General features: G+C 43.8%; 1 protein-coding gene across 1 annotated transcript; it reads right to left on the bottom strand.

The window, feature by feature from the left end:
* Nucleotides 1-8,098: 8,098 nt before the first annotated feature.
* lpla (lipoprotein lipase a) lies at nt 8,099-15,152 on the bottom strand. Its single transcript, XM_086282419.1, has 10 exons — nt 14,934-15,152; nt 13,964-14,169; nt 13,433-13,612; nt 12,805-12,916; nt 12,027-12,269; nt 11,194-11,436; nt 10,230-10,350; nt 9,890-10,072; nt 9,682-9,789; nt 8,099-9,150 (listed from the first exon to the last, which is right to left on the bottom strand). The coding sequence occupies exons 1-10, from the start codon at nt 15,031-15,033 to the stop codon at nt 9,099-9,101; spliced, it is 1,548 nt and encodes a 515-aa protein (XP_086138545.1). The 5' UTR covers nt 15,034-15,152; the 3' UTR covers nt 8,099-9,098.
* Between the last annotated feature and the right edge of the window lie 4,155 nt (nt 15,153-19,307).

Here is a 19,307-nt window from a genome sequence, read left to right as displayed (position 1 = left end):
TGAGTGTTTTGTGTGCGGGAAGAAGGGGCATTTCGCGGACTCCTGTCCCTCACGGCTAAAAGACTCAGCCCGTCAGTAAAGGTGGGGATACTGACGGGTGCGCCGGTGAATACATTCCTCCACCTCAGCTGCCCTGCTAAATTATGGTTTCTTTCCCGCACCCACTCTTGTGATGCACTAATAGACTCAGGAGCTGAACAAAGTTTTTTGGATGAGGCTTTGGCCCACAAGATGGGTTTGCCTGTTGTTCCTCTCCCGGAAACACTCCAGGTGTCAGCGCTTAATGGCAGGCCTTTAGCCGCTGTCACTCACCGCACTCAAGAAATCACACTCACTCTCTCCGGCAACCACACTGAACAGATGTTCCTGTTTCTCTTCAAGGCACCTGACACACCCTTAGTTTTGGGATTCCCCTGGCTCCAGCGACACAATCCACAGATTGATTGGGCCAAGGGATGTATCGTAGGGTGGAGCACCCGTTGCCATGAGCAGTGTTTACGCTCTGCTGTGCCGGGTTGCATGTCAGACGATCTTGCGGGGCCGCCCTCTCGCCTCGACTTGTCAACCGTGCCAGCCGAATATCATGATCTAGGTCGAGTCTTTAGCAAAGATGGGGCCCAATCGCTGCCCCCCCATCGTCCGTACGACTGCGGGATTGATTTGCTCTCAGGCGCCCCCTTGCCCACTAGCCGACTCTACAGTATCTCGAAACCTGAGCGCGAGTCTATGGAGCGCTACATCACAGACTCCCTGGCAGCAGGCATCATCCGTCCCTCCACCTCTCCCTTGGGTGCAGGCTTCTTTTTTGTTAAAAAGAAAGATGCGTCCCTACGCCCCTGCATTGACTATCGGGGACTGAACAAGATCACTATCAAAAACAAATATCCTCTACCTCTGCTCACCTCAGCTTTTGAACTCCTTCAAGGAGCCACCCATTTCACCAAACTTGATCTCCGCAATGCTTATCACCTGGTCCGCATCCGCGAGGGGGACGAGTGGAAGACGGCCTTCAACACCCATCTGGGCCACTTCGAGTACCTGGTAATGCCGTTCGGACTAACTAACGCCCCTGCCATTTTCCAAGCCCTGGTAAATGACGTCCTACGAGATTTTTTAAACCACTTCGTGTTCGTTTACCTTGATGACATTCTGATTTTCTCCAGGTCCAGAGCTGAGCATGTTAAGCATGTGAGACTGGTGTTGCACCGCCTGCTGGAGAATCGGCTGTTTTGTAAAGCGGAGAAATGTGAGTTTCATGCCTCAACTGTCTCTTTTCTGGGTTTCATCATTGAACAGGGCCGGTTGCGAGCAGACCCGGCTAAGGTCAAAGCTGTGTTGGAGTGGCCTGTGCCCGGCACTCGGAAGAAGTTGCAAAGTTTTCTGGGATTCAGCAACTTCTACAGACGCTTCATCCGGGACTTCGGTAAGGTGGCATTGCCTCTTACCCAACTCACGTCGCCCAAACAGCCGTACCAGTGGTCTCCAGCGGCTCAACAAGCATTCGACCGTCTCAAGAGCTTGTTTGCCTCGGCCCCCATCCTGGCCCAGGCTGACCTCGCCCTGCCGTTCGTGGTGGAGGTGGACGCTTCTGATTCTGGAGTTGGGGCGGTTCTCTCTCAGCGCAAGGCAGGTAAATTACACCCCTGTGCCTTTTTCTCCCGTCGGCTCACTCAGGCTGAAAGGAATTATGACGTGGGCGACCGGGAGCTTCTTGCCATCAAGTTGGCGCTGGAGGAGTGGCGGCACTGGTTGGAGGGGAGCGAACATCCTGTTATCGTGTGGACGGACCATAAGAACCTCGCCTACCTCCAAGCGGCTAAGCGCCTGAATGCCCGACAGGCCAGGTGGGCACTGTTTTTTGCACGGTTTAACCTAACCATCACCTACAGGCCCGGGTCCCGGAATACGAAGCCAGACGCCTTGTCGCGCCAGTTCGCGCCAGACACGGACCCTGAGGAGAAGGAGAAACCCATTCTGCCAGCCTCATGCATCGTGGGGACCCTCACCTGGGAGATAGAAAGGGTGGTCCAAGATGCTCAGCGACAAGAACCCGACCCCGGCACCGGTCCAGCAGGTAGATTGTACGTTCCCTCAGCGGTCAGGGGTAAGGTCATCCACTGGGCACACACCGCACGGTTTACCTGCCATCCGGGCAGGAACCGAACTGTCACCTTCTTACAAAGGCTGTTTTGGTGGCCCTCTCTCTCTCAGGATGTCCGGGAGTATGTGGCCGCATGTCCTGTGTGCGCCCGAAATAAGACGTCCAACTCCCCTCCATCGGGACTCCTCAGACCACTGCCTGTCCCCAGCCGGCCGTGGTCGCACGTCGCTCTGGACTTCATCACTGGCCTCCCTCCGTCCTCTGGTAAAACTGTTATACTCACCATCGTTGACCGTTTTTCTAAGGCTGCCCATTTTGTTGCCCTTACCAAACTTCCCACCGCTCTAGAGACTGCCCAGCTCTTGACCCAACATGTTTTCCGCCTTCACGGCATTCCTCTGGACATTGTTTCTGACCGTGGGCCCCAGTTCACCTCGCGGGTATGGAAGATGTTTTGTACCGAGCTGGGGGTCCAGGTCAGCCTGTCCTCTGGGTTCCACCCGCAGACTAATGGGCAGACTGAGCGAGCGAACCAGGAGCTGGAGGCCATGCTGCGCTGCGTCGTTTCCTCCAACCAGTCGTCATGGAGTGAGCAGTTGGCGTGGGCCGAATACGCCCATAACTCTAGCACGTCGGCCGCTACGGGTGTCTCTCCCTTCGAGGCGTCCCTGGGGTATCAACCCCCGCTCCTCTGCATCACGGAGGGAGAGGTGGCCGTGCCTTCCGTGCAACATCACATGAGGCGCTGTCGACGGATCTGGCGGGCAACTCGAGCGGCACTGCTGCGTACGAGCGCTCAAAACAAGAGACTGGCTGACCGCCGCCGCGTCCCTACACCGGCCTATCGGGTGGGCCAGCAGGTGTGGCTTTCCTCTAAGAACATCACTCTGCAGACTGAGTCCAAGAAGCTGGCTCCCCGGTTCCTTGGACCCTTTTCTGTGCAAGCCATCCTGAATCCAGTGACTGTCCGACTGGCCCTCCCGCGCAACATGAAGGTACACGACGTGTTTCATGTTTCTCAAATTAGGCCGGTCCGGACCAGCCCGTTGTGCCCGCCTCCCGGGCCCCCGCCACCCGCCCTGGATATCGCTGGCGCTCCGGCGTATTCCATTACTCGCATAATGGATGCCAGGTGCCGCGGTAGGGGCTTCCAGTTTTTGGTGGATTGGGCGGGGTACGGTCCGGAAGAGCGTTCCTGGGTGCCGCGGTCTGCGGTTCTCGACCACGCTATGGTGAGAGAGTTCCGCCGTCGGCACCCTGACAAGTTTCGTGGGTCGCCCGGGGGCTCCCGTTAGAGGGGGGGTACTGTCATGGTCGGACGGTCCTTCCCGGAGCGACCTGTCTGTGTGTGCTTCTCTCTCTCTCCTCCTCCACCCAGTGGCTGACACACCTGCACCTAATTTGCCATCCAGCTGTCACTGATCATCCTCGTTGTGGACTGAGGTACTTAACTATGTGTCCGGATGGCAGTCGACGCTGGATTGTACTGGAGGCTCGGAGGAAGTGATACGGAGCAGAAGGTTGGAGAGAAGGAGTCCGCTGGATTAAGCCCTCGGAGGAGAAACACACTCAGATAATCACTTGGGAGACTCACCTGCACACCACTGGGAATTTGGAGATGATCACCGTTGGATTTTTGTACTTCGCTTTGTGACTGTTTTTGAGCACTGTAAATAAACGCACTGTTTGCTTCGCATCCAGAGCTCCGCGACTGAGTCTGTATTTCCCCCATTACCCGTGACAATGTTAGAGTGTGTAATAAATACAGTACATACCAAATTAATATAAGTTCGGATCTTTTTTTAAGTCCATTTTAATATAATTTTCTAAATAAATCCAAGTTCTTGATTCTGACTGCTAAACTGCTGCTACTTCACACTTTATTCACAAATCACTTGTGATCTGACTCAGACATGAGCACATATAAAATGATCATTCGTGAAATGGGACTCCCTGAAAGCTATTCAGATCACAAAAGACATATATAATTACCAACATACAGTACTTTACTAACCTATTATTGAAAATACCTTCTACACAGTGGCACATAAAAATAGCATTATGAATTTATTAAAGTATGGACTTAAAATGAAGCGCTTGCAGATTTTGAAAAATCCTCACCATACAGTATTTAGAATCAAATATATTTTAGCAGCAGCTGTTGTGTTAAACTCTTTCAAAACAGAGAATAATTTTAACATTTTTGTTGTGATTTTTATTCCAGATCTTTGGAACTCTCCAGGTCACATTAAAACATGCATATTTAAATGGCCTGTATTTGTATAGCGCTTTACACATCCAGTCATCCACCCATTCACGCACTGGTGATGGCAAGCTATGTTGTATAGCCACAGCCACCCTGGGGCGCACTGACAGAGGCGAGGCTGCCGGACACTGGCGCCACCGGGCCCTCTGACCACCACCAGTAGCCAACGGGTGAAGCGTCTTGCCCAAGGACACAACGACTGAGACTGTCTGAGCCGGGGCTCGAACCGGCAACCTTCCGATTACAAGACGAACTGCCAACTCTTGAGCCACGATCGCCCCATTTACATTAAAACTGCAAAAAAAAACCTTATATTCAGTTCATTTAAGATGAATATAGCCATAAAAATGAGCGTTTGATGGAGCATCTAACTTGGACCATGAGTAAAACCCTGCAAAATCAATAATAATACCCACTTTTAGCCTCACCTGGACTGGACACCAACAGTACAGTCTTGAGATTCCTGCCCAAGGGCTTCAACTCCCAGCGCACCTTGAGTCAGGTGATCTCAAGGTCTCAGAGTGGTTTCATCCAAAGCTTGTAGTGCTAATGACACACGCCTTTTTTCACACCTGGGCTCATGTGATGATGCATATGATTAATAGTGGGTCAAGGACAACCACCTAAGGAACAAACCCCAACTAGGGTTTAAAAACCTGGGACTCTCCACCCTTTGGTTTTATGAAGAAGCATTTTCAATGAGAGGTAAATGTCTCCAAAACACTTAAAAGACAACTGTGACCTGGATGACCGAGAACCTACACAGAAATATTTTACATAATATCTTCATTTTTGCTCTGTTACATGAGGTGCAGGCCATAATAAAAGCTCCACTCCTCTTCTTCCTTTTGCACACACTCTCCAGATGTTGGTATTGCAACAAAACAGCTGGCTTCATTACTTTTTATTCTTCTTTGAATATGATTGGATTTTCCTTGAAAAACAGTGACTGCATTTGTTTTTCCACTCCTGCCTCTGCAGCCTTTTCAAGGGAAGCACTCGTCCCCTGGTGACTAAAGGGCAGTGAAGAACATGCCGGACAGAACAGCCAAGATTTGTTGGTTCCAGCTGAGATGAAAAATGGGCAAACAGTAATTCCTCCTTAAAGTTTGGAGACAACAGAATGTCTTTAATTTTATGTACTTCCAAGATTATTTCCCAAGCTGATTTCTAGGAATGGCACATGTTGCATATGAGAAAATCACACAAAAAAAGACGAACAGAGTAAAACTTTGTGTTTTTTAGGCTTATAAAAGACAGCAACAGCTTTAAACCAAGCAAAAATATGAATAGTTAATTTGTTACCATTTATACATGCAGCGTTTTTCCTGAGCACTAGTTTCAGATTGGAGAGGGCAGCAGGAAAAATGTAAAAGTCATCTTTGTGGCTTCAACAACACTTGTTCACCAGCAACAGAAAGTCATGAGGGAAAGTTTCCACAGTGACCACAAGGACAAAAATGCTTTCCTGTACCTTGACCTTACACTTACTCACACCAAGTTCTGTTACAACTCTTTAACCTTCTTTGTGTCCCAGAAAAGTAAATGAGCAATGATGTTAGTGATACTTTATGAATAATGGGAAACGGACTCTAAGAAACTCTTTGGCTGAAGGTTAGAAATCCTGTTATTCCCCAGTGACACTGCTAAAAGAAGAAAATACTGATTTCTACAGTCCCCTCACATTGGATCAGGCATTTTCAGAGTATCAGAATTATAGAAAATGAAACATTACAAACAAAGTCGGGGGAATTTTTGTTGTTTTGTTTGGAAGATTAAATCACGCCATGACCTGATCAACTTTAAAACTAAAACAGCCGTCAGCTGACATTCAGATTGTGCTTTGAGAGTTTAAACAACTAGAATATAAAAAAACATCCACATCTCATTTCATTATCCCGGTCCAGACTCCAAATGTTGCACAACAGCTTTCCTCTTTTTAGGAAAGTTTAGGTTTAGGTGAGCTGTGGGGCTGTGGGGGCACAGCAAACCCACACCTATTCAGGTTCAAGTGGATGTGTCTACACAGGGCATACAGCATTTTGGGCCTTTGGGACTACTACATGGTCCACAGTGTACTTACCCATAGAAAACCCACGTGGAGCCTCAAAGGGGAAAAAACTGCTGTGGGCCCTGCTTGGGCACACCCATTTGAGGCCCATTTGAGGGTGGAGAGTCCCAACCAACAGAATATGTTGTTTTCATATTCTGTGAAAGTTCCCCAGTTTGAGCCTCGGAGGAGACACATGTGAGGCCCCAGCACCGAAGTCCACAATGTGGAGTGGGGCTGAGGTGTGCGTTACAGGTGTGCCTGCTGTGGACCCGTGCGGGAAAGCTGTTACTTTTAAGTAATATTACAGTCTTTATACACAAGGGTAGTAAAAAAAGAGTGTTTACATAAACAATTCTTCTTTAGGGTAAATCATCATCTGTTGCCAGGCAACATCATCTGTTGCCTGGCACCTTATCCTTAATTTTACAGTACTGTTGTGAGCACTGATTTATGCACCTATATGGCTTGAGTCCTCCTAGCTATGGAGTGTACTTTTAATGAAAAGAGCAAAAGCAGTTTTAAGAACTGTATCAGTGGTCGAAACCGTTTTAGCGGCTGCTCAGGAAATGGTAACACGTGGGAAGCTGAAAGTATCATTTATTAAAATATCCGAGCACGCATTCTCAGTCAAACTAAACTGAAATTGTTTGAAAATGTACAAGCATGGCTCTCTCCACAAATACAATCAAGTACCAGGCCATAAAACTGCAAGTCAGCAAGTAGAGAGCATGAGTGTATCTCCAGCATTCTCGGTTGCTATACTTTTAATTTATTATCAAAGTAATCTATATTTAATTTAATTTATTTGTATAATCACAGGTAGCACTCAAAGTGGCCAGAATATTTTTCTAGCTCTTTTCACAGCAAGATATTTTTTTCCTTGTCTTCACTAACATTCACGATTTCAGTTTTATCATTTCATGAATGCCACACATGCAGAAGCTTTACTGGAATGAAAATGTAACATTAGCTTCTTCTTCTGCCTCAGTTTCACCATCCTCTGTAATGCCATTCCCCTCTCACTACATCCACAAATCTTCTCTGGAGTCTTCCTCATTTCCTCCTGCCTGACAGCGCCATATTCAACATCCTTCATCCAGGATCTCCACCATTCCTTCTCTCCAATCCAATCCATCTCAGTTTTGCTGCTCTAACTTTGTCTTCACACTGCCCAACCTGAGTGGTCACTCTGATATACTTATTTCTCAACCTCTCAGAGTCTCAGAGGTTAGATAGGGCGTCATCTTGGCGCCCTATCTAACCTTCTCCATCAGCACTCTGAAAGCAAACATTGCATCTGCGCTGCACTGCTCCTCACTAATCATCACCCTTCGTCTTAACCTAGCTTCAACAGCTCTTCCCCATATCTTCATGATGTGGCTCATCGGCATCGCCACAGATCTGCACATCACTCCTTGTTCTTGAGAACTGGTACCAGAACACATTTGCTGCATTATTTATATGTATGAGTGATGCTGATACATGTAGCCTTCATTATAAGGCTCTGTTCTTTTGATAGCAAGGGCTGTTGACCCCTACCTAACCAGCATCTGCACATGCTCAAAGTAGTGGTTCCATCAACAGCTAGAACTGGGACCAATTTGATCGATCCTTCCAAGGTCTCGCCCACAAAAACACAAACCGCTTGAATTGTAAAAAAATAGAGATGACAACGGGAGCCTGCCAAAATATATTACAGCTTTATATACAAATATATAAATGTACAATCAATAAATACAAGGTGAAGTAATCTTGAGATGTATTATGGCTGTCGTTTATGTCAGTCCATCACAAATCATAAAGGCTTGGGTGATTTTTTTGTAATGTTTGACCTTTTAGTATATGGCTATAATTGAGTGAAATGAGGTAAACTGTTTCAGGTGAGATGCTGTTGACCGAGAGGCGCACTTATCCTTTAAAATTTGATCAGTTTACCAAAACTAAAAAAAAATGCATATCCTTATTGGAGTGCAACCTCGATGACCTTAACATCTGAACTGCTTCGAGGGGCGGAGAGCCTTTTAAAGTGACCAGTGACACAATAACCAATAAAATCAAAGATCAAGCAAGACTTCAAAAGATCAGATATTACCATGTAGCTCATATTTGAAAAGATACTGATTAAGGTATTTACAAAGACCACTGTGATTCTCCATTCAGTAGATTGTAAATGCTTCTTTGGTCCCTGTTGATTGTTGGCAATTAGTGGTTAAGTAAAGACAAATGTTGGGCAGAAAATAATCACTTTGGACATTTAAAAAACATAAAAACCAACAAAGATGTGCCAAAATTATGCCTATCACTCTGGATTATTTAAACATCAATAATAATCCAAGTTCACAAAGGCTCAGAAAACACATCGCTTCTGTCAAAGTATATCAAAGTCGGTATAAACAGTACATATAGGATACAAAAAGCAAAAATAATGATTACAAAGCAGTTCAGCTACTTAAAAATGTCAGCACATCATCAAGAAGAAACATGCTACAGCAGCGTGATTTCTAGCACTGTGGATGAGGTTAAGTTGGTTGCACGGGAAGTTCAGTAAATACAAGAGCAGGAGAAGAAGAAAAAAACACAGCAAATCTCATATGTGTCCAGTTATTTGCGAAGGCTTTCCCAGCGTTGCTGTGTGCTGCCCATCTTTGGCTACGTGTGAAGGGACAGATGATACAACTTCAAGCTTCCTGCTGCCCAAAAAGGCTGCCCTTCGTTTTAAGCTTGTGCGCCCTGGGAAGAAGAAGAGTAGAATGAGACATCTTGTCTTTGATAATACGAAAACAAAGCTCGCAGGACCTAAAGAATGCTATCTATAGGATTCAAATGTGATAATTGTTTTATTCTTGTTGCTCTTGTTTTCAGATTTCATCTCCTCCTGGCCTCCACACTTTCCTCTGTCATGCATATCCACAAACATCTTCGGGCCGTCCTCCTTTCATCTTGCCTGGTAACTCCTCCCCTCTTAATACATCCAGTAATTCTCCTCTTTGCATGTCTAAACCTGCTCAGTCTCCCCTGAACTGCCCAATGTCTCTGCCTAAAACTCTTTCTAATACATTTGTAACTGTTAATTAAAGTTTAATGATCTATTTCTGTGGTTCAGGTTTGATTTACTCATTTTTCCACTTCCTCCAATTTATCAGGTATGGGGAAAATTGAGTTCTCTACATCTCTCTAACAAGATAAATCTACTTTTTACATTTAGGCAAACACTTAAAGATTTTATTTAAAGTAGAAAATGTTTCACTGTCTTTAACTTACAGTTTTTCTTTACGGCTCTGTTTGTCTTCCTTTGACTTGACAAAGACGGCGTTCTCTCCTCCCCGGGTGAGGTCAACAAACTCTCCGTCCTTTGCATTAAAGATCACCCTGAATACACACAGAGAAAAAAAAACATTATTAACATCCTAAATGATTATTTTTCCGTCACAAGACTGCAGTGCATAAATGTCAGCAGGTCTGAACTTACTTGGACTGAGTCTCTCCACACTTGATGCGAAGTTTTCGGATGTTGAACTTGGTGTTGCCCCACCAGTTTGACCAGCTGATGTACGCATCCCGCTCCCAGCGCAGCTTCACGATCATCAGGTCTCCGATATCCGTGTCGGTGGTGATGAGGAAGGATTGAGTGGTGTTACTGTTCAGGGCTGGTCTGCAAGGTTAAGACAAGAGAAGCTGCTCAGATTTGAAGGTTCTCTACACGGATTGTTAGATTTGTCTACCTTTTCTTGTAATCTACATGTGCACGTCTTTGCAAACTTGGTTTTAAAGTTATAAAAGTAAATATGTATGCTGTTTAATGTACTCACAGAACAAAAGGAATATCTTCCTTCTCTCCATTTGTTCCATACAGGGAAATCTTCATTGGCTGCTCCGTGAAGCTCTGCTTGTTCTGGCTGAAGAAATGTGCCTTCACCTGGTAGTGGAAAACTGTAAGAAGGGGGGATCCAGTTGTTAGAGATTAGCCCACTTCTCTTATTTGACTGCTCCAAGTTTGTTTATCACTAGAAAAGCTTATGTAACCTGGACCTTTCTCTATCTCAGTGTGACCTTTACAGACTGGCATTTAAAACACGGATTTGCGGTAAATCCTGGCTGGTTTCATTTGCAAAGCCACATAAATGACTAACAGCCAGATTCCCAGACACGGCTCAAGACGTGTACCAGATTAGAGGAAAAATTCAATCAAGATCTTTGTTGAAAAAAGTCACTGAGTGGCGAATGAGGCTTGATCCATGTTGGAGACCCTATGTATCTACAAAACATGCTAAGCTGTCCACACAAAGTTTCTAACAATAACACTGTTGGCTTGTGTCAATAAACTTTTCCATTGCTGGTGTCCACTGGTCTCACTTTTCCTTAACATCCCCTCCAGATAAAGGAAACACCCATGACACCTTCTCGTAACCTTCTGAGTGCGTGATACTTTTTGTACACATGTCGTTGCAGTAAGTCATCTTTCCTGGTCCACAAATTGTGCACAGCAACACTACCAGTACTACCAGTAATTCCAGCTTCAGGAAACCACATGCACACTAAGAACACCACAGAACAGTAGCTCATAGACTGAGGATTACTTTAATAAAGTATGTGAATGGCTTAAATCATTATAATCCTCCATAAAGTACATAAAACCAGCTGGAATTTTCTTCAGCTGTTAAATGTTAAATTTAATCTCTTTTGCACTGCAGGGAGCATCCATTCATTCTACTTTAATATCACTGACAGATACTCAAATCTTTTCACGTGCACATCCTTTTTTCTGGTTTTTACCTTTGAAAGGCATCGTTCCACGAGTCTTGAGGTACATCGTTGTGCTGCGGGCCGTGCGGACTTTTTTCACGTTGTAGCCGATCTTGTTGCAGCGGTTCTTCCTGCAGCTGAGGCACATTCCCTTGTTGAAGGTGTCTTTGGAGTTGCATCGGAAGGCCACGCTCTGCTGCTCGATGTTCAGCAGAGAGTCGATGAACAGGTGGATGGAGCGCTCGTGGGAGCATTTGACAAGCTGGTCCATATCTGCGAAACAGAGAGCAAAGAACGTGTAAGGTTTCTGCACATCGCCCAGGTAACGTCACGCAAACATGGAAAATTACTTCCTCGTGTTGGACTTTTACTGTTTTTTTAACACATGCTGACCCACAAGCCATTTCCCACTTAATTCTGCTCTGCTCTGTTAAAGTACAACAGCTGAGGGGGCAGAACATCAGGAGGTACTTTAATCTCTGTCACAGTGCAAGTCTGTTATGACTGGAGGCAAACACGCTTTAACTGCGGCCCTGAAAGCTTTTATACAGTCAGTGTCTGTTGATGCCACGTAAACTTACAAGAACTGTTACAGACATTCGTTAAACTGATCGTTTATACAATTTAACCGATCACCATTATCTTCTGTTTTTGCTCATTATACTGAACATAAACACTCACTCTTGGTGTTGAAGAGCAAAGATTATGTGATGCTGCATGTGCTGTTATGAATCCAGGTTATATTTGTATTTGGTTGTGTGTTATCATCAGTAATCAAATCAAACCTAAACAAAGTGCTTCAAAGTGAATATTTGTAAAAGTGCAGTCAAGAGCAAAAAGCAAGGAGGGTTTGTATGTCATACTTTGGAGGCCTTTGATTCCTTCTAATGCAATTCCCATCAAAGTGTTCTGGATGTCGCAGCCTGGCTGGAAGGTGCCTCCGTTGGGGTAAATATCTATGTGACCCACTGGTCTCTGGATGCCAATACTGCGGTCCGGGGAGCCCCTGGTGTTGGTGTGCAGGACATCCACAAACTGGGCATCGCCTCGGGACAGTGTGCTCTGTTCATCCGCGTGCTCGAACGTGGGGCCGGCGGGATCCAGACCTGGAGAAAAAGAGGGATTTGCGTTTTTTTTACTGTGTCACAACAAAGAAAATATGGATAGATTTGGATGTACTAGAAGAAAGCGATCACTTTTATAGATAGATTTACTAACAGAGCTGCACATATTATTCTTGGCAGGTCAGACGGATTTCAAAGCTGGAGCAACGTCATAGTGGCAAAAAAAACCTGGAGCCACTAGCTGGCAGGAGCTCAGTAGATGTAGATACACATGCATGCCCAGATTATGTTTTACTGGCATGCCGAGGTGCTTTTAAGAACGGCACTGGAAAAAAATACTCATACATATGGTATGGTATGTTAACACACAGGCACTTACACTATATTTAGTATTTAATGGTATCTGAAAACAGGTCACAGTGCTTACAGCTAAAACACCTTACACAATCCTAACTGTAATGATGCAGTTGTGTGAGACTGTGCTGTCAGTCGGAACAGAGGGCAACACTGACCCATTGTGCTAATAAATCTATAATGTGAGCAGATAATAATCCATTTGATATCTTAATGCTCTTACCTGTGATCCGGCTGATTTTGTGGTTGGTAAGGTCTCCGGCAATTCCAGCAACATGCGCTCCCAGACTATAACCCAGCAGATGAACTCTGTCCCAGGGCAACTGCAGCTCGTTCTGAAAGGTAAGAAATGCGTCAGAAGAACATATTACACTCCCTTAAAACAGTTTGTAGAGAATCCTGCAGACTTGCAAGAGGGATCGAAACTATCTGTAGGTTATAGCTTTTCCAAATGTTCACAGAATTTTGGAAATCCTCCAAAAAAGGGGATCATTTTATGTAATTTGGGGTTTGCCAAATCTTTGCAAGCTTCATGTAAACAAATTCTTCACGCCAGTTCCCCTTTTAGCCTTGTTCAAACCAAAGCTGCGCTCCACTAAGCCTTGTTAGGAGACGCTGTTGTGAGCCACAAACGCGGTCATAAAATATTTTTATTGGCATTTAAAATCATAACCAGTAGGAAAACATATCCGCAGCAGCACCACAGGGTACAAAACATTACATCATGTAAAGCAACTTTCTCTGGCAGCACACTGACGACAAGTCAGCGCTGTGGTAATATGGGCGTCCAAAAAGAAAAAAAAATGTGTTAAGTTAGTTGTCAACCGCTGCTTTTCTGTGAGAGCACTCACTTGTATCCAGGTAACAAACTTGGCGACGTCACGACCCACTAGTTTGGTGTAGGCGGCAGAGGTCGGGTAGTGCTGGTTGGCTCGGGACAGCCAGTCCACCACAATCACATTAGCAGTGGGTACACGGTCATACAGAGCGGACACCAGCTTGGGCACCCAGCTCTCAAACATCCCTGTTACCTACAGGAACACACAAAGCTAGTGTGAGCTCAACTGCAGTATGGCATGATTTATTCTTGCCTTAGCCCTCGCTCTGTGTCCTGTTGTTGGAGAACAGCCAAAGCATCATCAGGTTCAAATTTTGCTGCCTGACTGGCCATAAATCACATTAAAACAGAAAATGCATGGACTTCCTATCATTCCTTACCCAGCCTGTTTCCTCTTACAAGTGTAGCTTTGTATTAAGTTTACAATTCTGCCCCAAAAATAATAGTACAATTGGTAGGTTTGGTTTTTCAACATCAGAACAAAGTATTTCTGTCATTTGCAAAGAGCAAAACATGGCTGTCAAGTGTGCTCAGTGTGACATACCGTCCAGCCGTGTATCACAATGAAGGTCTGTGTTTCTGGATTAAAGTTGCACTCCTTGATGGTTTCCGGCCTCCCAGGTACTATGTAACACATGTCATCATCCGGGGTGTCTGCGGTGCGCAGGGAGAACTTGGACACGATGTCGGTGAAGTCGGTGAGCCATTCAGTGGTATTCAGCAGTTGATCAATGGTGACTGTGGTGTTTGCTGTTACAACACACACAAACAAGCAGTGCTGGATTGTTATGATATGACAGAAAAGCGGGTGTCTGTTGACAGGTGAGACAAAGACACTTTTTTACGCTGTTATTAAGTTTCAGTTAAATGCAGCTTTTCAATAATGACGGAAAACTCTTCAAAACAATACGGTGACATAGTTTTTTTAATTAAGTGAATCAGCATCATTCTTACGCCTCGGACTGCTGATGCATAAAGCATTGTGAGCGGTGGAGCAGTAGGAGTGTAAAGCGTGGCGGTGTCGCCCCCTTTTGTCTCCTGGATTCCCACCAGCACAAGTTTTGAAAGTTTCGTGAAAAAATGAAGAATGTGGATTTTCCGGAAATAAAACTGGATCTTGTAAAGTAAACAATAATAACTTTTTCCCTATGAGACAGACTATGAAACTGAATTTGCGTTGTAACTTAATTAAATATGAGCATCGTGTTTTTCTACTCTAATATTTTTCATGTTTTATAATAAAACTGCGAAAATAAATGTGCGAATATTTTTTGCTTTTAGTTTTTCCTGTGTTGATGCCTTCTGCTTTACTCTTTCCTCGGACAAAAGCCTCTTGGCCGCAGTCACACATGGAGCTAAAGACCTAAACTCCGTCCGCTTATTACCAGGTTATTACCGGTCAACACGGTGCAGCGCGCATTAATTAACCTGCATCCATTTACTTAAACAGAGCAACATCGGGGTAATATGATAATAATAATTTAAGATAAATAAAAAGTATCTCAGCCACTTACCAAAAGCGGTGGTGTTGGATTCAAGGTCTGAAGAAAAAGTTGCAAAGATTTTTCCCAAAATTATCCAAGCAGTTAAAAAGCAGATATTTTGTTTTCCCATCTTATTGATGTGTTTCTTCGAAATGTTGCTGGATGCTGGTGGAGCAGTTGTAGATCCAGTTGATGTTGGACAGGTCAGAAAGTGGTGTGAAGCTGGAGCTGAGGAGTGAAGTTGCTTATGGTCTGTCACAGTTGCCGCTACAGGTCATCTTTATTGGTGGCTTATTTGAATATTCAAGTACGATTGGCTGGAGGTTCGAGGGCGGAGACTGATGTTTACCCCAGCTCTGAGTGAGCGAGGAGAAGGAGAACAGATCATCCACATCCCTTTACAGAAGAGCTGGCTGCACGGCAGAGTGTTTTATTTACGCGGTGATAACAGGGTTAGGTATGAATTACCATTCAAGACAATAGATTTTTAGGAAAACACCAGAGTTTCCTCACACTTCAGCCAAACAGTGACATTTAAAACAGCATATTAGACTCATTAACTGGTGTATGGATTTGGATGCATGTGTTATTATTTTATGACACATATGATCATACTGCTGTCCGTCCTGATCAGGACATTCTTGTAAGAGACTTTTAATCTCAAGAGTTTTTCCCCTAGAAGGTTAAATAAAAAAATTATGATCGACCTTATTGAATTAATATAAAAATGTTACCAAAATAATTAAAAAAGTATATTCAGAATCTTTACAATATACAGCTAAACGTCTTGCTGTAAGTTTGTGCTTCAAATAAAAGTGAACAAAAATGAGGGCAGGGGAAAACCAGCCCATTGAGTCATGACTTTAGTTGGGAAATGAACAATCACGCAGTCAGACAGTACGGATCGAGGCAGGGGAATGAATCCAATGAAAACATGTTGTGTCAGCGTGGAAGTGAGTGTTGGTAATTTGGTTGGACTTAACCTTTTAAATATCCAGATGGAGAGACGTGTGCTTGTGGGGAAACATCACTTCTGTGAAGCCTTGCGTGCCACAATAATAATTTTTTAATCATAGGCTACCTGGTGCCATGTTTTGTTAGTAGAGGTCGCTCCGTCTTTATGGTAAACACTACAAGTACTGGCTTTAAATACTGGAGTACATATTTCATAAGTTAAATATTCATTTTCTAGGTGTGAATTTATGGTTCAGTTACCTAGATTACGTTTAATTTTTAATGACTAATTAATGAAACTGGTCACAAGCCAGTGTACTCCTAATGCCAGCCCTGTCCATGTCCAGCACTAGGAGGCAGAAAAGGCATTCAGATTGTCACTAAGAAGAAAAATCATTTGTAAAACACAGAATAAAATATACAATTCATAATAAATGTATACTTATAAATGTATTATGAGCTTAAAAATACATTAACCTACTTGATGTTTCCTATTTCAAGATCAATAAATCGTCTACATCAATAAATCAAATCACTTTAAATTCTAAATATTTCTGCTTGTATAAATGATCTTTTCTTTTTTATTTCATATTCACATTTTAAACTACTTTGGCGGTGGTACTGGTATAAGTCTGATCTCAGCCAGGTGTTTTCTGCTTGTGGCATCATTACCCCAGCGGTTATTGTTGTGGAGTTGACAAAACAGAGCTTTTTGCAAACAGGAGAAGTGTTCCTTCTAACACATCTTGTGTAAAAAGGGGCATTTTAACCCTAACAGCGACGTTTTCCAAAACCAAACCAAACAGCTACTAAAACAAAATGTAAAAAATGAAAATACAGCACGAGCCCTATGCAGGAACACAAACTTGTGTCTTCTTGATCAAAAATCTTGTGATGTATTCACTGCAGACATGCCAACAAAGATGCTGCGCTGCAAGTTGAGAAATCACACTAGAGGGGGGACCCAGTGCATTAAAACATGACAATGCTTCTTATCAAGCATGATGAAGTGGGAGTGAAAGCGTGTTGACACAAAACAGATCCAAAGAAGCGCATCGACAAAGTCTTTGAAAATGCGCACGGGGCAGTGAAAAAATCCCAAAGAGATGTGAATCTGGAGATCTTTCTCCCGTGTGAGTTGAAGGCTTTTGCATCTTTGTGCCCCTCTGGCCCAACCTCTGATAATCTGTCCACGCCTTCAGCATACCTCCAGCAGATCAGAACAGCGTGGGTGTGCTACAGAGCCCCCTCTCTCATTGGTGGACCTCTGGTGAGCCATCAACTGTGTAGCAACGCCAAAAGCACGACGTGGTGTCTAATGCTTCACAGTGTCTTTGTTCTCTTTGGGTTTAGAAGAAGAATTTAATAACCATTTCCCACCCCTATACCATATATAAATAAAACAAGCTGCTTAGATGCATGTGCATACTTAAAGCCTTTTAGTGAGGGCCTCGGGGGAACCAAAGCAGCAGTGAAATCAAAAGCATGTGGATGTTACGAGAACTGCATTTCACTTTTACAATGATTTTCATGCCAAAACACCTGTGTGAGAATATTTTGTGCCTCTCTTCTCCAGACAGAGGCCAACAAACACAGGCTGACTTTTAACCTAGATTACCCACAATGTAATTGTATAGTGTGTTCTCTGTTGTAAGCAAAGTTTATCTGTTTGATGTGAAAGATTAAAATATGTGGAGACTGAAAAGGATTGTGCACATTCTGCACACCTTTTCCCCAACACTAAGTTGTTTAATTGACAAAAACATTGCCCTTTTAAACGAGTATAAACAAATTCAATTTTAACGAATAGACCTTCCTCTCTGTGAATCTCTGACACAATATCTCATCAAATAAAAGAGAATAAGTAAGAATAAAAGCCAGCAAATGGGTAAAGTGGACCACAGAGACACCCAATCTGCTGCACTGACAGCAGAAATATCTTTACTTCAGTCTAAATGGAAAAAAAAGTTTGTAAAAAAAATATTGTAAATAAATAAAAACACAATAGCCTTTTAAAATTAGTACTTTTTACTGCCATGAAAGTTTGCAAAGAAAGTGAGAAACTATGTGCTCAGTGTGTTCATGACTTTCATCCTGTGTCCGTTAATAGATTTCTTCTTCTTCTGCTTCTTCTTCGGGTTGCTCCCTTTAGCGGTCGCCACAGCAGATCTTCTGCCTTCATCTCACTTGCCTCTGTCACACCAACCATCTGCGTCGTCTCTCACTACATCCCTGTACCTTCTCTGTGATCGTCTTCCTCTTTGCTTCCTGCCTGGCAGCTCAGTCTTTACCATCCTTTGTCCAATATTTCCACTATCCCTTCCTCTGTACATGTGTTTACAAGGAATAAAAAATAAATCACCCCTGCTCTGTTTTTCTTTATCTAAATATAATCCTTTTGTTTGTGTATGTGTGTGAAAGCTTGTGTGTGTCAGTGAATGCCAGGAAGGTGATGCTTATGGCCTGACCAACAAGCCCAACCCAGTGATTAGACAGAAGAGCGACGCCTATCCTTCAGCCTTTGATCAGCCTCGATCTCTGCTTCTAGTGTGGTTACAGTACCTTGCCCCAAGGGGAGACACATGCAGATAAACGACAGGGCCAGAAAGAAATAAGATGAGATAATCCAGAACAAACCTCAGTGAAATGATGATTAAGATCGTGGAAACAAGATTTTATTTTTCGCAGCTTGGAGATTGATAAAAGTCAGAAGAGAAAGTGCTGTAGATGGACAGAGAGAGAGGGAGGAGAACAAAAAGTCAATGATAATTACTTATAAAAAGCAGAGGAAACAAATTACCAGTGTTTTTTTAGTTTGTATACAGATCTTCTGCCTAGTCTGGTTTTGACTGCTGAGGAAATTAAAAGATCACTGCTGAGAGAACATAGATTTCCTGCCGGTGAGGAATTTCTTCACTTTGCTCTTGCAGCATTTTCATCTGAAGCCTTGCAAATCTAACGGCTGCACATTTGTTTCACATTCCTCAGCTGGCTCTGTTTGCACGTCTGAAAGATTATGCAGGCTGTAGCATTTGAAAGTACACAAGAGTGCAGACACTGCAGTACTTAATCCACAAATCATGCCTGGGCTCTGTGTGGTGTTTCAGGACTAATTGCAAATATTTAAATTAGTGGCTTCATTAGTTGCCTTATTTGTTTTGTTTTCCTTCCCGCAGTACTTACATGTGTTTACAGGGTTTAAAAGAGCGCTGTAGAAACACCGCCGCTCTGCAGGTGTATTTACATGTACAACTCAAGCCTTTATTACACGAACATACAGCAGGTCACAGATTTTAAAGTCAGGAGAAGTAAAGCAAAAACCTCTGAATTAAGCCTGAGTATAAACGATCATTTTGACGACTCACTGAGAAGGCAAAAACAGGGATGTGGTTTCATGAGACCACGCAGCGTAAATATTCTTGGTGAAGAAATTTGTGGGGGGCCCTGAGT

The sequence above is a fragment of the Aulonocara sp. 'chitande type north' Nkhata Bay genome, linkage group LG23 (assembly GCF_057382095.1).
Source record: "Aulonocara sp. 'chitande type north' Nkhata Bay isolate Kocher_YH1m ecotype deep benthic linkage group LG23, A_spYH_male_GT1.1, whole genome shotgun sequence".
In the NCBI taxonomy this organism is placed as follows: Eukaryota; Metazoa; Chordata; class Actinopteri; order Cichliformes; family Cichlidae; genus Aulonocara; species Aulonocara sp. 'chitande type north' Nkhata Bay.
This window is presented reverse-complemented; position numbering and strand designations above follow the sequence as displayed.

Coding starts and splice junctions, on each gene's coding strand:
- lpla (XM_086282419.1), bottom strand. CDS start 15,033: ATGGGAAAACAAAATATCTGCTTTTTAACTGCTTGGATAATTTTGGGA. Junction 13,613..13,963: donor TTGTGATACACGGCTGGACG/GTATGTCACACT, acceptor GTGTTCCTGTAG/GTAACAGGGATGTTTGAGAG. Junction 9,151..9,681: donor CAGAGCCGTAAAGAAAAACT/GTAAGTTAAAGA, acceptor TCTTCTTCCCAG/GGCGCACAAGCTTAAAACGA.